A 17,358-nucleotide genomic window follows, 5' to 3' on the forward strand; every position below is an offset into this window, starting at 1 on the left:
TATACTGATTTTTAGAGGTAAAGATACACTTTACACATTTAAATGGGTATGTGGGCACACTTTTGTTTTAAGACTGATTTGATGTAAAGATGACGATTTGAGGGAGAACAAGGAAAAATTTTCAGTGCCTCTTTGCTCTTTCTTACCCTGTCTCTTGCAATTCTCTTTCCCTTCCTTCCTTTGTTTCTTTCTATTTTCCTATATCAAGTAACAATTCCTATAAACATTCTTAGCCTTTATGCCTGAATAGGGGAAACCTATCTCAAAGTAGATCCATTCATTCCAGCCAAAAATGTTAATCCATTTGGTAAGTGCAGTGTGATGGAACAGATAACTTCTCATGCCTGGGAGCAGGTTAAATAATTACTTTTGCAGTTACTGTTCCCTCTGCCTGGAATATCTTTATCTTTCCCACCTCGATCTATTCCTTATTTAAAAGACCTAGCTCAAATGTAATAGTTTCTTTGATACATTTTCTGATTCTCCCAGTTAGTGACTCCTACTGTGGGGTTTTCATACCTCTCTAATAGCTCATTTAAGATTGTTTTATTATTGTTTTTTACATGTGTCTCATTAGACTGTGAGATTTGGGGGCTAGGAACTGTCTTTTCTTATTTTCTTAGATCTGATATTCAAGAAATGTTTTTGACCATTCTTCTTGGATAAGCCTTATTCACTGTTTTTAAGGACTTTACAATCTAATGTGATATATCAATCACAGATAATCATAGTACAAACTAGAATGCAGTCACTGCCACAAAGAAGAAAGAAATCACTGCTTGCTATGGGAATTAGAGGTTTTCCCAGGCTTAGTGGATGAGGTGACATTTAAAATGCACCCTGAAGGATAAGTGTGAAATGTGGAATTAATGGAATCTACCTTCTCTTACTTCCTGATAGCTTTATTAGAAATAGTTTCAGTGCATGGGAACTATATTACTTGACATGTATTCCAAAGCCTTAAACCTAGAGTTAGTTTTCTTGTTTTTCATCTGAAATAATTCATCAGTTGATTTATACAAAAGAGTGTATTGTGTGTGTGTCGGGGGGTAGGTATCAATTTGTTCACTGGATTTAAGTCATAAATTCAGGAATGATATTTAGGATTAGATCTTTTTCATCTGTCTGAACGTTAACCAACCAAAAAAGGACATGAAATTTTGATGCCTATTGCACTGATTTTCTTTATTCATTTTAGCCACGGATCCCTTTGCTTCTGTTTTTGGAAGTGAATCATTTGAAGACGGATTTGCTGACTTCAGCACATTGTCAAAGGTAATCTGCAGTGATTAGTGGGAAGTTTCCACCAATGGAGCAGTCCTTCCTTCCAATTATGTAACCCTGTCACAGACATCTCAACTTGATTTTAATGTTGATTTCAGATAGAAATGATAGATGTAATTCAAGTAGACATATTTCCATACATAAGGACTATGGTGATGGTACAGGTAATTATAATTTTCTACTGACAGGTTAACTCAACAACTTCATTTTAAGAGTCTTCTGCCTTTTTAAACATATTTCTTCCAGTTGAACTAATTTATCCCCTGTTGACTGGGTCAATAGATGTAAAATTTGGGCATTCATGCCATCTTCTCTGCATTGATTACTTCATTTTGTGTTCTGAGGCTGTTAGGGTTAGTATTTTTTTTTTTTTTTAAGATTTTATTTATTTATTTGACAGAGACAGAGAGAGGGAACACAAGCAGGGGGAGTGAGAGAGGGAGAAGCAGGCTTCCCGCGGAGCAGGGAGCCCGATGCGGGGCTCAATCCCAGGACCCTGGGATCATGACCTGAGCCGAAGGCAGACGCTTAACTGAGCGTTAGGGTTAGGGTTAGTATTAAGATAATGAATACACATAGTCATATGTGTATTCCACTATATGTCCACTACCTATTTTCCAGTGTAGCTGTATGATTGATTCAGGCCAAAAGAGTAAAATTAGAGTATATGTGAAATTGTCTATATCATCAGTTCTCAGCTGGATTTATTTTCCCTCCACCCTCACCCTCAATTATTTGGCATTGTCTAAAGACCTTTTTGGGGCGCCTGGGTGGCTCAGATGGTTAAGCGTCTGCCTTCGGCTCAGGTCATGATCCCAGGGTCCTGGGATCGAGTCCCGCATTGGGCTCCCTGCTCCTAGGGAGCCTGCTTCTCCCTCTGCTTCTCTCTCTCTGTCTCTCATGAATAAATAAATAAAATCTATAAAAATAAATAAAGACATTTTTGGTTGTCACAACTGGGAAGGGGGACTATTCATATCTAGTAGATAGAGACCAGGGGTGCTGTTAAACATCCTACAATACAGTATCCAGCTCCCCATAACACAGGATTACATCCAGCCCACAATGTAAGTAGTACTGTAGAGAAACACTGGTCTAAAGAGATCTAAAGTCACAATGTCTGGGGCGCCTGGATGGCTCAGTAGGTTAAGCGGCTGCCTTCGGCTCAGGTCATGATCCTGGGGTCCTGGGATCGAGCCCCATGTCCAGCTCTCTGCTCAGCAGAGAGCCTGCTTCTCCCTCTCCCTCTGCCTGCCACTCTGCCTACTTGTGCTCTCTCTGTCAAATAAATAAATAAAATCTTAAAAAATAAATAAATCTTTAAAAAAAATAAATAAAATCACAATGTCTGATTCATTATAGAAAAGTTAATTTCTCATTATTAGAAAGGCAGAGTCTTCAGACCCTCATTAAGACTTGTTATTCTAGAGGCGCCTGGGTGGCTCAGTTGATTAGGCATCTGCCTTTGGCTGGGGTCACGATCCCAGGGTCTTGTTATTGAGCCCTGTGTTAGGCTCCCTGCTCAGTGGGGAGCCTGCTTCTCTCTCTCCTTCTGCCTGCTGTTCCCCCTGCTTGTGTCCTCTCTCTCTGTCTCTCTGTCAGATAAATAAAATCTTAAAAAAAATAAATAAAATTTTTTAAAAAGACTTATTCCATGGGATTAATTTGCTTTTAAAAATTGACTTTCGATTTTATTTATTTGAGAGAGAGAGAATGAGAGACAGAGAGCATGAGAGGGAGGAGGGTCAGAGGGAGAAGCAGACTCCCTGCTGAGCAGGGAGCCTGATGTGGGACTCGATCCCGGGACTCCGGGATCATGACCTGAGCCGAAGGCAGTCGCTTAACCAACTGAGCCACCCAGGCACCCTGGAGTCTGTTTTTTAACATCTTACCATAAAGGGGTTTTTACTTAACCTTTTTTTCTCTCTTTTAACAGGATTTCTAGGTTAATTCCATGTGTTCAGAGAATGTGGTCTTTGTGATTTTTTGTTTTTTGAAATTTATTTAAAACATTTTTAATCCAGTCTGCCATTGCTTGTTAATTGAAACAGTTAAGTTCGTTCGTGATTAGTGTTCATTACTGATGAATTGGAATTTATGCCTACCATTTGCTTCCTGCTGCTTATTTGTTTTGCCTGTTTCTGTTTCTTTCTGTCTTTGCAGTCCTCTTTTGGGTCGATTTGCTATGTTTTCATCCCTTTTTTCTGCCCCTCCCTCCCATGTTTGGAGGTTGTTCACTGTTTCCAGTCTTTTGGTGGTTATCCTGTTCATTTCAACATGTACATTTAACTTACCCAAAACTAAAGTTCACTCACAGCTGCATCTTCTTCCTGCATAATATAGAGGACCTTAGAAGACTTGGTCCCTTCTTATCAATTTTTAAGCTGTTATTTTTGTGTGTTTTAATTCTTTTTCAAAAAAGGCCTGGGGTGCCTGGGTGGCTCAGTCGTTGGGTGTCTGCCTTCGACTCGGGTCATGATCCCGGAGTCCTGGGATCGAGCCCCGCATCGGGCTCTCTGCTCAGCGGGAGGCCTGCTTCTCCCTCTCCACTTGCCCTGCTTGTGTTCCCTCTCTCGCTGTGTCTCTCTGTGTCAAATAAATAAATAAAATCTTAAAAAAAAACAGGCCTTTGAATCTTTCAAGGTATTATTGCTATTTCACGTAGTTTAAAAGGTCAGTGTTTGTTCAGATTTACTCACATGTTTACCACATTCTGTGTTCAACATTTGCTTGTGCATGTCAGACCTTCTGTCTGGGATCATTTCTTCTTGAAGTGCGTCGTTTAGATTTTCCATTAGGGGAGGGCCACTACTTTTGAGCAGATTTTCTTAGTCTGGAAATGTCTTCATTTAGCTCACATTTTGTAGACACGTTTTTGATGGGTATACAGTTTTGTGCTGATAGTTTTTCTCCCCCCAAATTGAAAATGATATCCACTTTATTATTGCCAGTAAGAAGTCACCTGCTATCATAACCACTGCTTCTTTGAAAATAGTGTCCTTATTTGCTGCTTATAAGATTTTTGTCATTGTTTTTTGGGATACAGTTAGGATGGATTTCTTTTTTCTCTTAACATTTTGTTTATTTGAGAGGGAGAGAGAGAGCGAGTGTGCGTGCATGCACAATTGGGGGGTGCAGAGAGAGAGGGAGAAGCAGATTCCCCGCTGAGCGGAGACCCAGACGTGGGGCTTGATCCCAGGACCCCGAGATCATGACCTGAGCTGAAGGCAGTGACTTAACCGACTGAGCCACCCAGGCGCCCAGGATCGACTTCTTTACATTTGTTCTGCTTAGTGGTCTTTGGGAATCTTGAATGTTTGGGTTAGTGTCTTTTATTCTAGAAAATGCTCATCTGTTAATCTCCTCAGATATTGCTTCGGCTTCATTTTCTGTCATTTTTCTTCCTGGGACTCTACTTATATACATGTTTTAACCATCTTGTTTTCTTTTCCATATCTCGTAATATTTTTTTCTTTAAAAAAAAAATCACTGTGCTTAATTATTTATGGCTTCTTAAGATCTATTTGAGTAGCAGACATCAGAAAACATCACAAATACAGGGGTACCTGGTGGCTCAGTCGGTTAAGTGTCCGACTCTTGGAAGCAAGAAAAAAATAGAAGAGTTCGTGTGAGACTGATACTATTTCGTCTATAAATTCTTGTAAAAATTCAGCAGTGGAGTCATCTGGGTCTGGACTTTCTTTAAAGGAAGATTTAAAATTACAGGTTCATTCTTTAAATGATACAGAATTATTTGTTTCTTCCTATGTCAGTTTTGGTATGTTGTGCTTTTCAAGGAATTTGTTCATTTTATTTAAGTTGTTTACTTTATTGGCATAAAGTTCATAATCTTTTTTTTTTTAAGATTTTTAAAAATTTATTTTAGAGAGAAAGTGCATGCACATGCATGGGTAGGAGAGAGGGGCAGAGGGAGAGGGACAGAATCTCAAGCAGACTCTCCACTGAACGCTGAGCACAGAGCCCAAATATGAAGATCGATCTCAAGACCTGAGATCATGATCTAAGCCGAAATCAACTGAGCCACCCAGGACCCCCCATGACCTTTTTTTTCTTAATCATGCTTTTAATGTCTTAAGGGTCTGTAGTGATGTACTTTTTTCCATTTTTAATGTTGGTAACTTATGGGTGTGTTCTTTTTTCAAAGGTCGGTTTTCCTTCGAGTTACCAACTTTATTTACAAGGAACTGACTTTTAGCTTTGATTTTTCTGTTTTATGTCTGCGTTCTGTTTTATTTCCACTGTTAATATTTTTTTCTCTGCTTAATAAAAGCTTTTATATTATCTTTTGAAAAAAAAAAAAATTGACTTTCGGGCGCCTGGGTGGCTCAGATGGTTAAGCGTCTGCCTTCGGCTCAGGTCATGATCTTAGGGTCCTGGGATCGAGTCCCGCATCGGGCTCCCTGCTCCTTGGGAGCCTGCTTCTCCCTCTGCCTCTCTCTCTCTCTCTCTCTGTCTGTCATGAATAAATAAATAAAATCTTAAAAAAAAAAATTGACTTTCACGTTGTCTTTAATGTTTTTCAAGATGCCATTTTCTTTGTCATTAGTATTAAATCTTTCCTATATTTAAGTGCATTGGGAAGTGTGGAATCAGTATTTTTTTTTCTTTGATTATCATTTGGATCAGATACTCATTTGAAGAAAAACATATAGTCCCTTTAAAATGGACCTCAGGTGGTTTTGTACTGCCTAAAGCTTGAAAAACTTTTAATCCAGAGTTGACTTGTTTTGGTATGATCTGTTGCTTTAGTAAGTAATGATGTTATAATCACTACTCATATAGAATAGTTTTTTAAAATATTTCTCCCTTTTGGCTCCAAATGCAAAGGTTAACATGTTAGTGCTCTCAGAATTGAAATAAAGCTGCATAATACTGAAGATCATTATTCTAAATGTTACATAACCATATATATTTTTTGGTTGGTATAATTTATATAACCACATATACACATTTCTTTTCAAACAAAGGTCAACAACGAAGATCCTTTTAGTTCAGCCACATCGAGCTCTGTCAACAATGTGGTCATTAAAAACAATGTGCTTGAGGAAACATCAGTCAAAAGTGAAGATGTACCCCCAGCACTGCCACCAAAGATTGGAACTCCAACAAGACCCTGCCCACCACCACCTGGTATGAGAGTTGGTATCTTTCCTAAATCAACTGAGATGCTTTTTCTCTTTCTGAAGAATATTGGTGTGAGCCTTATAGACTTAAATAAAGGGCTTTCAACAAAACAAGTCAAAAACCATGGCAGAAGCCTGCTACTGTCATGTGTTCCGACCTCAGTGCAGAATGACAGACATGTGCCTAAAAGGCCAGCATGTGTAACGTGAACCCCTTTTCTGGCAAGAGCTCATTTCTTTTTAATTCATTTTAGAGAGGGCAGTAAATGAAAAGAGGACAGTATCAGTGAAATGGCTTGCTTTCTGGAAACTCATTGATTACCATTTGCACAACAGTTTCCTTCATTTTGGTACTTTAAATTAATTTCTGTAAGAAAAGATTAATTTGAAGTCCCGTTCTTTTCCTGACCAATGTGAAGTCTTCCTTAAATCTTTTAATGTGAAAATATATGGCCTTTTTGGTGTCCAGAATTCAGCAACATAACAATTTAAAAGAAAGTATTGTTTTTCTTGAAGGAAAATAATATCTTTACTTACCTAATAAGAGACTCCTTTATTTTATAAAAGTAATTTTTTTGTCCAGGAACAAATTCTTAATGCTTTTAGTGTTTTGTTTTTAACAAAGATGATAAAGTTCACAAGAAGTGGCTAACAGGGCAATCCCCTGAGTAGGTGTAGTACTGCTAGGCTGTTCTGTGAGAAGATACGTCTGATACATGGTTATTTTAATAATCATGTATCATTCCTTGGTAAATTTTTAGCCACAGTAGTTACAGATTTTTATGCTTGCCTTTCATAATAACCTCCCTGTGGTATTTCTTGGGCAGATAATTTTTCTCTTTTTTGACTTAAAGTGTACAATTGTTAATACTCAATTATCTGTTGAAAAATCAGGTAAACAAATTAAGTGACTTCTATCTTTTAAGGAAAGTAGCCTATATCATATATTGCTAGAGGCTAAGTTTGTCAGAATATATTAAAAAACAAATGAGCCAACAAACAATCTAACTAAAAAATGGGCAGAAGATCTGTGATTCATCAGTCTTACACAATTCACAGTGCTCACCATAGCACACACACACAAAAAAAGGGCAGAAGACATGAACAGACATTTCTCCAGAAAAGCATACAAATGGCCAACAGACACATGAAAAGATGCTCAACGTTACTTATCATCAGGGAAATGCAAATAAAAACTACAATGAGATACCACCTCACAACTGTCAGAATGGCTAAAATTAAAAACACAAGAAATAACAAGTGTTGATGAGGTTATAGGAAAATGGGAACCTTCATACTCTGGTGGTGGGAATTCAGACTGGTGTGGCCAGTCTGGAAAACAGTATGGAGTTTCCTCAGAAAGTTAAAGATAGAACTGTCCTAGGATCTAGCAATCACATTACTGGGTATTTACCCAAAGAATACAAAAATACTAATTCAAAGGGATACATGTACCCAATGTTTATAGCAGCATTATTTACAATAGCCAAATTATGGAAGCAGCCCAAGTAAGTGTCCATCAATAGATGAATGGAGTAAGATGAATGGTGTGTGTGTGTGCGTGTGCATGTGTGTATGTATATATATGCAATGGAATATTATTCAGCCATAAAAAGAGTGAGATCTTGCCATTTACAATAACATGGATGGATCTAGAGAGTATAATGCTAAGTGAAATAAGTCAAAGAAAGATGAATACCATATGATTTCACTCATATGTGGGATTTAAGAAACAAAACAAGTGGATAAAGGAAAAAAGAGACAAACGAAACAAAAAAACAGACTTTTAACTATAGAAAACAAACCGGTGGCTACAAGAAGGGTGGTGAGTGGGGGATGGGTGAAATAGGTGAAGGGGATTAAGAGTACACTTAACATGATGAGCACTGAGTAATGTACAGAATTGTTGAATCACTGTATTGTATATCTGGAACTAATATAACACTGTATGTTAACTATACTGGAATTAATTTTTTTTTTAAATAAAAAATGAGTCAATTTGCCATTTAAGTTTTACACGTATATGATGCCAATAGCAAAGTTATTTTTAAAATCCTAAGTAAAATAATATACTAGTGCGTTAAGTAAATCTAAGGGTCTTCAGCAAAGTGAGTATATATCACTATAGAAGTATTAAGGAAAAAAGAATGATTTGTTGGAGAGAGTACTGAACTGGGAGCTTAAAGATCTGGCTGTTAATTCTGGATGTCCTCAGACTAGCTCTGTGATTTTGAGTGTGTAATTTCATATGTTTGGGCTTCAGCTGTCTGAGCTGTTAGATGGTGGCAGTAACTCTAATTTGCCTACCTTCCCAGGAATGTTGGAAGGATCTAATGAGATACGAACATCTTTCATAAGCTGCTACACTCATGGAAAGACTGTTATAATTGCTATTACCAGTTTAACACATTTTAGGAAAAGTGAATATTTGAAAATATTTTAACATGTATATTTATCATTTTCTTTCAAGAAGTACTAAGTTAAGACTTTAAAATTGAAGAACTTGAGAATGGTGATGAGTTCAGCAAGGGTACACTGTTGTTTGGTCAAATATGAGTTTATCCACAACCACAAAGATTTAGACCCCAGACTTCAAAACATCTCTTTATTCTTCAATTTGAAATATTGTAGATGGCAAAAAGTAGGTGAGGTTTTCCAAGGTAATTCTTAATCGTGTTCCCAGGTGTTATATATAGATCTAGAGACAAAATCAGAAGAATATGGTCATTTTTCAAAGGTCATTTGCCCTTAGACTGCCACTAGTGGACAGCTGGATCAGGCTGAAGTTACAACAGCAGAGGCCATTTCTGTCTTTATTTTTTGTCATCCTCATCCTGTTTCATCCTTTCCTCTCCCTCTCTTTGGGAACACACTGCTTTGGGGAAGACAAGGTTTACACTCTGGGCAAAAATATGATTCCTGGCCTGTTCCCTTCCCCTTTGCTATTTTTTCATTTAGCTACATAGAGCTGGAATGTATTTGAGAGATTGTGTGTGAAAATTTTGAGGACAGACTGTTGGTGTAGTCATTTAAGACCATACTAAGAATGTATATTTTAGGCACTTACCTCCATTCCCCCAACCCCAGTTCTTTAGTGCTCTCTGTGTTCATGTTCTTGTGTGTTTGTTTGCTCTATTTGCTGGTTAATTGTAATGATTTTGATCCAGGGAAAAGACCCATCAACAAATTGGATTCTTCTGATCCTTTTAAACTGAATGATCCATTTCAGCCTTTCCCAGACAATGATAGCCCCAAAGAAAAAGATCCTGATATGTTTTGCGATTCATTCACTTCTACTACTACTACCACTACCAATAAAGAGGCTGACCCAAGCAATTTTGCTAACTTCAGTGCTGTAAGTACTGTGAATGGGCTGTTTGGGGGAAAAAATCTTTCCATTTACAGTTTAAAGAGTTTTCAGTGATTACTTTGGAGTCTGCCAAATTTGCGTCATTTTCAACTAAATTTACCAACTTACTAAAAATGACCTATATGCCTCCCCCAACCAGAATTTGATTCTGTTTCGATGCTTCTAACATTGTTCCATGGCACAAATGATTTTAGTAGTCTTAGTCCTTGTGATGTGTATACCAGTTGTTTTGCAAACCCTTCTTTTAGTCTACTTAGTAAACAATATAAATAAAATCTTGACATTTACTATTTTGCAAATTGTTATGGATGATGGGCCATTAGAGAGTCATTTGTCTGCCCACTGGATGAATAATGGCAATAATGAGCTTGTGTATTTGTAATTGTGTATGTTTGTTTGTGTATAGAGTTTTGATGATTTCTGGAGACCTGTCAGTAACTATTATATGAGGGGATAAAGCCAGGGATCTTTGAATAGAAAGCGAAACTCTGGTTTTTATATAGTAGCGTTTTTAAAATGTAAATGTCAATTTTATGAAGTAAATACAGTTGTCAAGAGCTAAACAGTCTTGGGGCATCTGGGTGGGTCAGTCAGTTAAGTGTCTGCCTTCGGCTCAGGTCATGATCCCCAGGTCCTGGGATCAAGCCCGGTATCGGGCTCCCTGCTTGGTAGGAAGCCTGCTTCTCCCTCTCCCACTCCCCCTGCTTGTGTTCCTGCTCTCGCTGTGTCTCTCTCTGTCAAATAAATAAATAAAATATTAAAAAAAAAAAAGAGCTAAACAGTCTTTAATTATTTGGACAGTTCTAATTTACTAACCTTCCATATTTACCCTGCATTCTCCCAGAGCTGACTAAAATAAATTTTTTTCATTTCATCCCATTGTGGTATTCCTCTATATGACAGGACTTCAAACCAAGTAAAATTTTTTTATTTAGTGTCTCTCAACATTGCTGTTTTAGTTAGACAAAAATATTTCCCTGACATAACGTTAAGGTTTAAGGTTTTATTGATGTTAAGTGTATGGTTTTATTTAGATCAAGTCAAAAAGTTCTCAGTGCCTGCAAAAGTCTTTATAATGCATTAAAAAATAATTTGGTCCACATCTTGTTTATTATACCCAGTACTTCTTGTTTAATATATAGCAAAATCAGCATATTCTTTGCTACATAGTTTTTCTGTACCCGAGAGCAAGGATAAGGTAGGAAATCAGTGGGATTAAGTTGAAATGATTCATCATGTGAGGATGCTCCCTGAAGTTGAAGTTATAAATGTTACATTAGATTAAAAGGCTAGCCCTCCCGTTGATAAATATCCTAATTCACCTTAAGCATTTCTACTTTTTAAAAGTGATTTAATGTTTAGTTTTATAGACTTTCTTTTTTTTTTTTTTTTTAAAGATTTTATTTATTTACTTGACAGAGAGAGACACAGTGAGAGAGGGAACACAAGCAGGGGGAGTGGGAGGGAAAGAAGCAGGCTTCCTGCAGAGCAAGGAGCCCGATGCGGGGCTCGATCCCAGGACCCTGGGACCATGACCTGAGCCAAAGGCAGACGCTTAACGACTGAGCCACCCAGGCGCTCCAGTTTTATAGACTTTCTATCAGTAGACTGCAATAATTTTTAAAATTAAACCACATTTAATAACTGGTAAAACTAAATGTGTTTTCAGGGGAAAAAAAATTAATAAGTAACAAATAAGACTATTTCCAGAGTCCTGTAGGTGAAACAAGTAGTGAATGTTCTTTGTAACAACTATTTTCCTTCTTTTCTTTTTGTTTTACTCATTAATGTTCATCCATCTTTTAAATGACAGTATCCCTCTGAAGAAGATATGATTGAATGGGCCAAGAGGGAAAGTGAGAGAGAGGAAGACCAGAGGCTTGCCCGACTAAATCAGCAAGAGCAGGAAGACTTAGAACTGGCTATTGCACTCAGCAAATCTGAGATATCAGAAGCATGAAGAATTCTCCTGTTCTTTGTCAACCATACAATATTCTTCTTCCTGAATACTGAAGCTCTTTACAGTGTGTATCAAAACTACCTATGAGCATGGGAATACAAAAGGTTTGAGATTCCTATAAATGTGACAAAAGTTTGTTTTTGTTCCTAACTCCATTTCAGATTTGTCTTCCTGCCCCCACCCCCCGCCCCCATCAAAGCAGTAACCCAGTCAGACAACATCACCTATGCTCCTGTTCTGATGTGTATTTACTGTGAGCTTCTGCCTGCCTGTGCTCCTTTTACTTGTAAAGCTAGAGTACCCAAGCTTCTGCCTTCTGGAATATAGAGAAATAGTTTCATCCCTGTGCTACCCTTGTTCTGTAGTTACTCTGATGATAGCCAGTGGGTTTCTTAAAGTTTGCAGTATTCTTTGATTTGAATGGTTGAGGGAGGGGAAGGGAAAGAACATCCTATTTCTTTGATGATAGTGCAAATTGGCTAGTTTAAAGCATATGTTTGTATTTCCTTATAATTAAAATACTGTTCAGTTTGTTTTTATAGGAAAAATACTTTGCATAAATTGACTCCACTATTGAAAAAGGGATGCTTTAAGGTTGAACCATTATAGCTTCAGACTCAATCTTTTCCTAAATAAAAATGTTAAAGCCTCATATGTGAATTATATTTTTTAAAAATTTTCTCTGGATTTAAAGAATTTTAGATGAACAGATACCTCTCCATAATTTTAAGTGCTAGACAGTGGAGAAAATGTATCACTTAACATATACCCATCAGTGTAAGGTAAGCAAAAATCTAACATAGCAGTTGTTCTGCCATTGCTCTGGCACTGTCCCCTTTAGTTCATGGTAGGTTTATTTTTGTACTTTGCAGAAGAAACTTCAGCATGTGAGAACTGGAAGGTACTTTAAACTTTTTTATATATATATTTTGTTTTCTTTAATGAAGGCTCACTTACTTGAAATGTAAAAACTTTCACCGAATACAAATGGGAAAAGTGATGTGTATTAAATCATATTATTGCTTTTTGTCCATCTTTGTATTTTAATCTCTTCCTGGTTTTTACCTATAAAATTGGCAGGCTAGCAAAAAAATCCTGTTTTTTTTAATTGAGAGAGAAGAGACCTGTCAAATTGTCAAAGCTCTTCATGTATTAAAAGTCTATCTCCTGTAAAACTGACCTAGCAGGCAAGCTGAATTTGAAATAGACTGTGATGTAGGCTGTAAACTGTGGAATAACCTTAGTTTTCTTTTAACATCAGTTACTGACTTAGGTAATGTATTAAATACCAAGATAAAGAAAAATGCACCTACAAAATAATTAAAAGTCTCTGTGGTCACCAAGTCAAGGTGGTATTGATCTGTGTTAATCAGAGTAACTTATTGCCTAGTCTATGAATAAATTCCAAAATATCCAAATTCATTTCATCTTGAAATGGTGCTTTTTTTCCTCTCCACACACAGTTGGACTGCTGCAGTTTAAAGCAAACTTACACCACGTTCTTGCACGCTAACTTTTTTCTACTTTTATAAATTGAAACATTTCAGGATAAAAGTCCTACATATGAAGCAAGGGCTGAATCATCGTAAGGCTTTAATTTTGATAAACTAATCCAGTGGCCTATGGATATACCGCTAAAAGTTGATTGAGAAGGTAGTGTTGGGAGCTGTGATAGGTAGTCGTTTTGGGGTTTTTTTTCCCTTCCCCTTATACTTCAGGATAAAGGTAAGTTGACTTGAATAACCTTCTTTTGCACTGGGAAAATGAACAGATGTTTGAAATGCTTTTAAAATATTTTTTTTTAATTAAAAAACCACTCTGGAAAATATTAAATATCTGTAACTTATAAACACCAACCTTCAATGTAATAAGTGTACCCTAATCTTCTGTATGTTTAACTGGATTACACAGACTCTTATCTTTTGTTAAAATATGTATACTCAGTGGACCAATATAATATTAAAGTATGTATATATTATATAAATATATATATCGCTCTTTCTCTCCATGCTCACTTGTGGAGGATGAATGTTTTAGAGTCATTTGTGATTACATTTTACGTCATTGACTCTGGCCTGTGCTTTCAGAGGACAGACAAGTATTCCTGAGAGCTCAGTGGCACTACTTACAAAGTTTTAACCACCTTCTACATACTTGTTAAAGTTTAGTTGGGCTCTCTTTATAGAATTTTCTCTTCTGTTTCAAACTTCTAAATTGTAGCCTGTAATTATGAGAACAATAAACTTTAAGTAACAATAAAGCATACTATCCATACATTCTATTTGAAATGGAGTTTTGCAGTTCTCTGTTATGTCCATGCTGTGTCCAAGGAGGGGTAGGTATACAATCAGCACAGATTAATATGTGTAAAGTGCTTGAGGCAGTGCCTGGTGTAGAATAAATACTCAACAAATGCTAGCTATTATTTTTAGTTATTGTCCTGCTTCTGTGAAAGAAAGATGGAAAATGTATATGCATAGAGACAGAGCCTGAAACACAGATAGTTTGTATATATTTGTTGAGTGAGGATTTGTGACATGGATCTTAGGAGGGCACCATGGTATAAAAAATTATTTACAGTCCTGGGATAGAATCCCTAGTCTACCATTTTTGAGAAAGATGACTTTGAGAAACTTACCTAACCTCCCTGAGCCTCATTTCCGTCATCTAATGAATATCATACTTAACTCATGGGATCATTCTGAAGGATTTGACTTTGGCAGCTTTTTAATATTACATATTTTAATCAAACAAAGTCTGCCATGTTATTATTAGTAGTGAAAATAGCTATTGTTTTCCTTGTGGCAGCAGTGCAAAAGTTGAGTATGGCAGGACAGGCATTTAGAAAGTTTCTTTCCCTCTTTGACCAAGTTTTAGTTGAAAGGAATGCAGCTAAAATTGTAACCAAAGGAGAGGCATCATGCTTCCAGAAAAATCTCAAGGAAAAATCCTGCAAGCGACAGTAGTAGCTGTTGGATCAGGCTCGAAAGGAAAGGTGGAGAGATTCAACCAGTTAGCGTGAAAGTTGGAGATAAAGTTCTTCTCCCAGAATAGAGGCACCAGAGCAATTCTACATGACAAGGATTATCTCTTATTTAGAGATGGTAACATTCTCAGAAAGTATGTAGACTAAAACAAGTCATTGTTGAAATGATTTTCATGTGAAGGAAGCTGCCCATTCCACTGAAGTAAGGTCTGAAATCTTTCCATGTAAATAATTTCCATTTCTGTTTTATAATAAACTAATGATATCTCAAAAAAAAAAAAAGAAAAAAGCTATTGGTTATTGGATACATGTTGTGTGTGAAGCACTAAACTAAGCACTTTATGTGTGTCTTCTTGTTTGATCTTTACAACAGACCTAAGTCTGTTGTAATAGCCTCTATTTTGAAATGGGTAAACTGAGGCTCAAAAAATTAATGTGCTTCGGATCTTAGGGCTAAGAAGTAGACGCGCCAGGAATTGAACTCTGGTCTCTCTGATTCTAAAACATGATACTCTTTCCAGTTTACCATGCTTTGTCTCATTTTGTGTGAAAAAGTTTGCTCCTAGGAAATGCTAGGAATAGGACATGATAAATAATAACAACAAATAACATGTTAAGCACCAGGCAGGATCCCTAGTGCTTTACATACATTAGTTCATTTAATCCTCAACAGCAGTAACTCTAATGTGTGTGTGTGTGTGTGTGTTTAATAACAATAACCATCATTGTCTCCATTTTACAGAAGAGGTGCCCTAAGCCATTATTATGCAGCTAGTAAGTGGCAGAGCTAGCCACTTTTGAATTCAGGGAGCTGACTCCAGAGTTTTAAACACTACTTGCTATTTCTGTTAAAGGGGTGAAGCCAGAGGAGAAATATCATAAAAAGAAGAATCCATGTGATCTCTGCTCTTGATTGATGAAATAGACCTACTACATAGCACATGACATCTTATAAAACATTTTCTAATTCATTCTCCTATGTAATCCTTAAAAGGATTTAATACAGTTTCTGACATACGAAAGCATTCAACCATTGTTAGTATTACCATAAGTGATAAATAAGTACATAGGGGAGATGGCCAACATTGCTTTTCTTAAAGAAATACAAATCTTTAAATCACAAAGGTTGCAAAAATGAAAACTGGTCAGTGCTAGTAGAACTCTGGAAAGTACATAAAAAGGTAGGCAAAGAGTAGTTTTTGAAAAGTTTGCTGCACAACTGGAGGGACAGGGCGTTCTGGGCAGAGGCCAGGGCTGTGTGTAGAAGACAGGGTAGGACACGGTGTAGTGTACTAGCTATCAGCAAGTACTGAAGGAATTCGCTGTGACTAGAGTTTAGGTCTGGGCAAAAGAGTGAAGTGTTTGTGTTTGTGTGTAAGAAAGATCTTAATGGTGGTGATTTGGAGGATTACTTTAGGAGGAAACCAGGCAAGGCCAGGAGAGCAGGTGAAGGCTGCTGGAGTCATTCAAGTGAGATGGTAATGAGCTAAAAATGTGGCTGTGTCTGAGGCCTGAGAGATGGGGACCAATTTAGGAGAATTAGCAGGCCTTCAAGTCTGATTAGACGTAGACGTTCAGCGGAAAGGCGTGGTTCACAAACTTTAGTGAGCATCAGGATCACCTGGAGGGCTTGTTAAAATACAGATTGCGACCCCATCCCCGGAGTTTCTGATTTCAGTAGGTCTAGAGTGGGACCCAAGAATTTGAAATTCTAACAAGTTCCCAGATGATGCTAAAGTTGCTGGCCCCGGGGAACCTAACTCTGAGAACCACTGGAGTAGAGGCTGACTTCCAAGTCTCTGTTCTGCAAGTTTTATTAAATCTACTCATTTAGTTTGCCATGCTGTTGCACATTGTCATTCTATACTTGACCTCTGGATTCTGTTTCATAATGTAAAGCACTTCCAATCTTTCTTGTGGTAGAGTTATTTAAAAATAATAATTGGAAGCTAATAACACTATGTGCCAGTACTATGTGAAGGACTTATATATAATGATTCATTTTACTCTCCATAACAGTCCTTTAAGTTAGGTGCTATTATTTCCAGTTTAAAGATGAGGTGCAAAAAGGTTAAATAACTTGCCCAAGATCCAGAACTAAAAAGTACCCAAGGTAGGATTCAGTACCCAGGAGTCTGACTACAGAATCCATGCTCAGTCACTCTTCTGTACTGAAAAAACTTATTTTAAGATACTTTTGATGCATAGATCCATAGTGTACCTCTTACTGGCTAAAATCCCCATAAGCCTGAGTGTTGGAAATGTACAGTGAGAAAATCATTGTCATTCCATTCATCTTTTGCTAAGGTGTATTGTGTTCTAGGTACTGTGCTGGTTTAGGGACAGAGAAGACTTTTATGAGGCTCTTGGATTAGTGGTGATACAGTAGGAGGGATAAACACCTACTCAACTAATTCCACAACATTGCATACTGAGGATTAAGATAGGAATGCTGGGATACCCAGAGGAATTGGGGAAGGCTTCCCAGAAGAGGTGCCCCCAGGACACAGTATAGTACTTCTAGCATTAGTAAAAAACATGGATGGTGACTCAGAATTTTTTATAAGCATAGGTCTCACAAGGCCACCCTGGGAAAGGCTGACAGTCTCTTAGG

The 17,358-nt window shown here is 37.3% G+C and overlaps 1 protein-coding gene and 1 pseudogene across 6 annotated transcripts in view; both read left to right on the forward strand.

Moving 5' to 3' along the window:
• The window catches only part of EPS15 (epidermal growth factor receptor pathway substrate 15), a 150,941-nt gene extending 136,895 nt beyond the window's left edge, over positions 1–14,046 (forward strand). For 4 of the 6 annotated variants that reach the window (XM_064589156.1, XM_064589159.1, XM_064589157.1 and 1 more), the window contains 4 exons: positions 1,199–1,275; positions 6,273–6,435; positions 9,596–9,783; positions 11,612–14,046. In XM_064589156.1, coding sequence (XP_064445226.1) covers positions 1,199–1,275; positions 6,273–6,435; positions 9,596–9,783; positions 11,612–11,758 — 575 coding nt within the window. In that variant the 3' untranslated portion in view covers positions 11,759–14,046. The remainder of the gene's footprint in view (positions 1–1,198; positions 1,276–6,272; positions 6,436–9,595; positions 9,784–11,611) is intronic. The other 2 variants (XM_064589160.1, XM_064589161.1) reach the window with 2 other exon arrangements.
• Positions 14,047–14,171: 125 nt separating this feature from the next.
• On the forward strand, positions 14,172–15,282 carry LOC135364181 (10 kDa heat shock protein, mitochondrial-like; annotated as a pseudogene).
• The last annotated feature ends 2,076 nt before the right edge of the window (positions 15,283–17,358 follow it).

This window comes from Mirounga angustirostris, unplaced genomic scaffold, assembly GCF_029215605.1.
Source record: "Mirounga angustirostris isolate CCGP_5_RB_7025 unplaced genomic scaffold, mMirAng1.0.hap1 SCAF_4, whole genome shotgun sequence".
Classification (NCBI taxonomy): Eukaryota; Metazoa; Chordata; class Mammalia; order Carnivora; family Phocidae; genus Mirounga; species Mirounga angustirostris.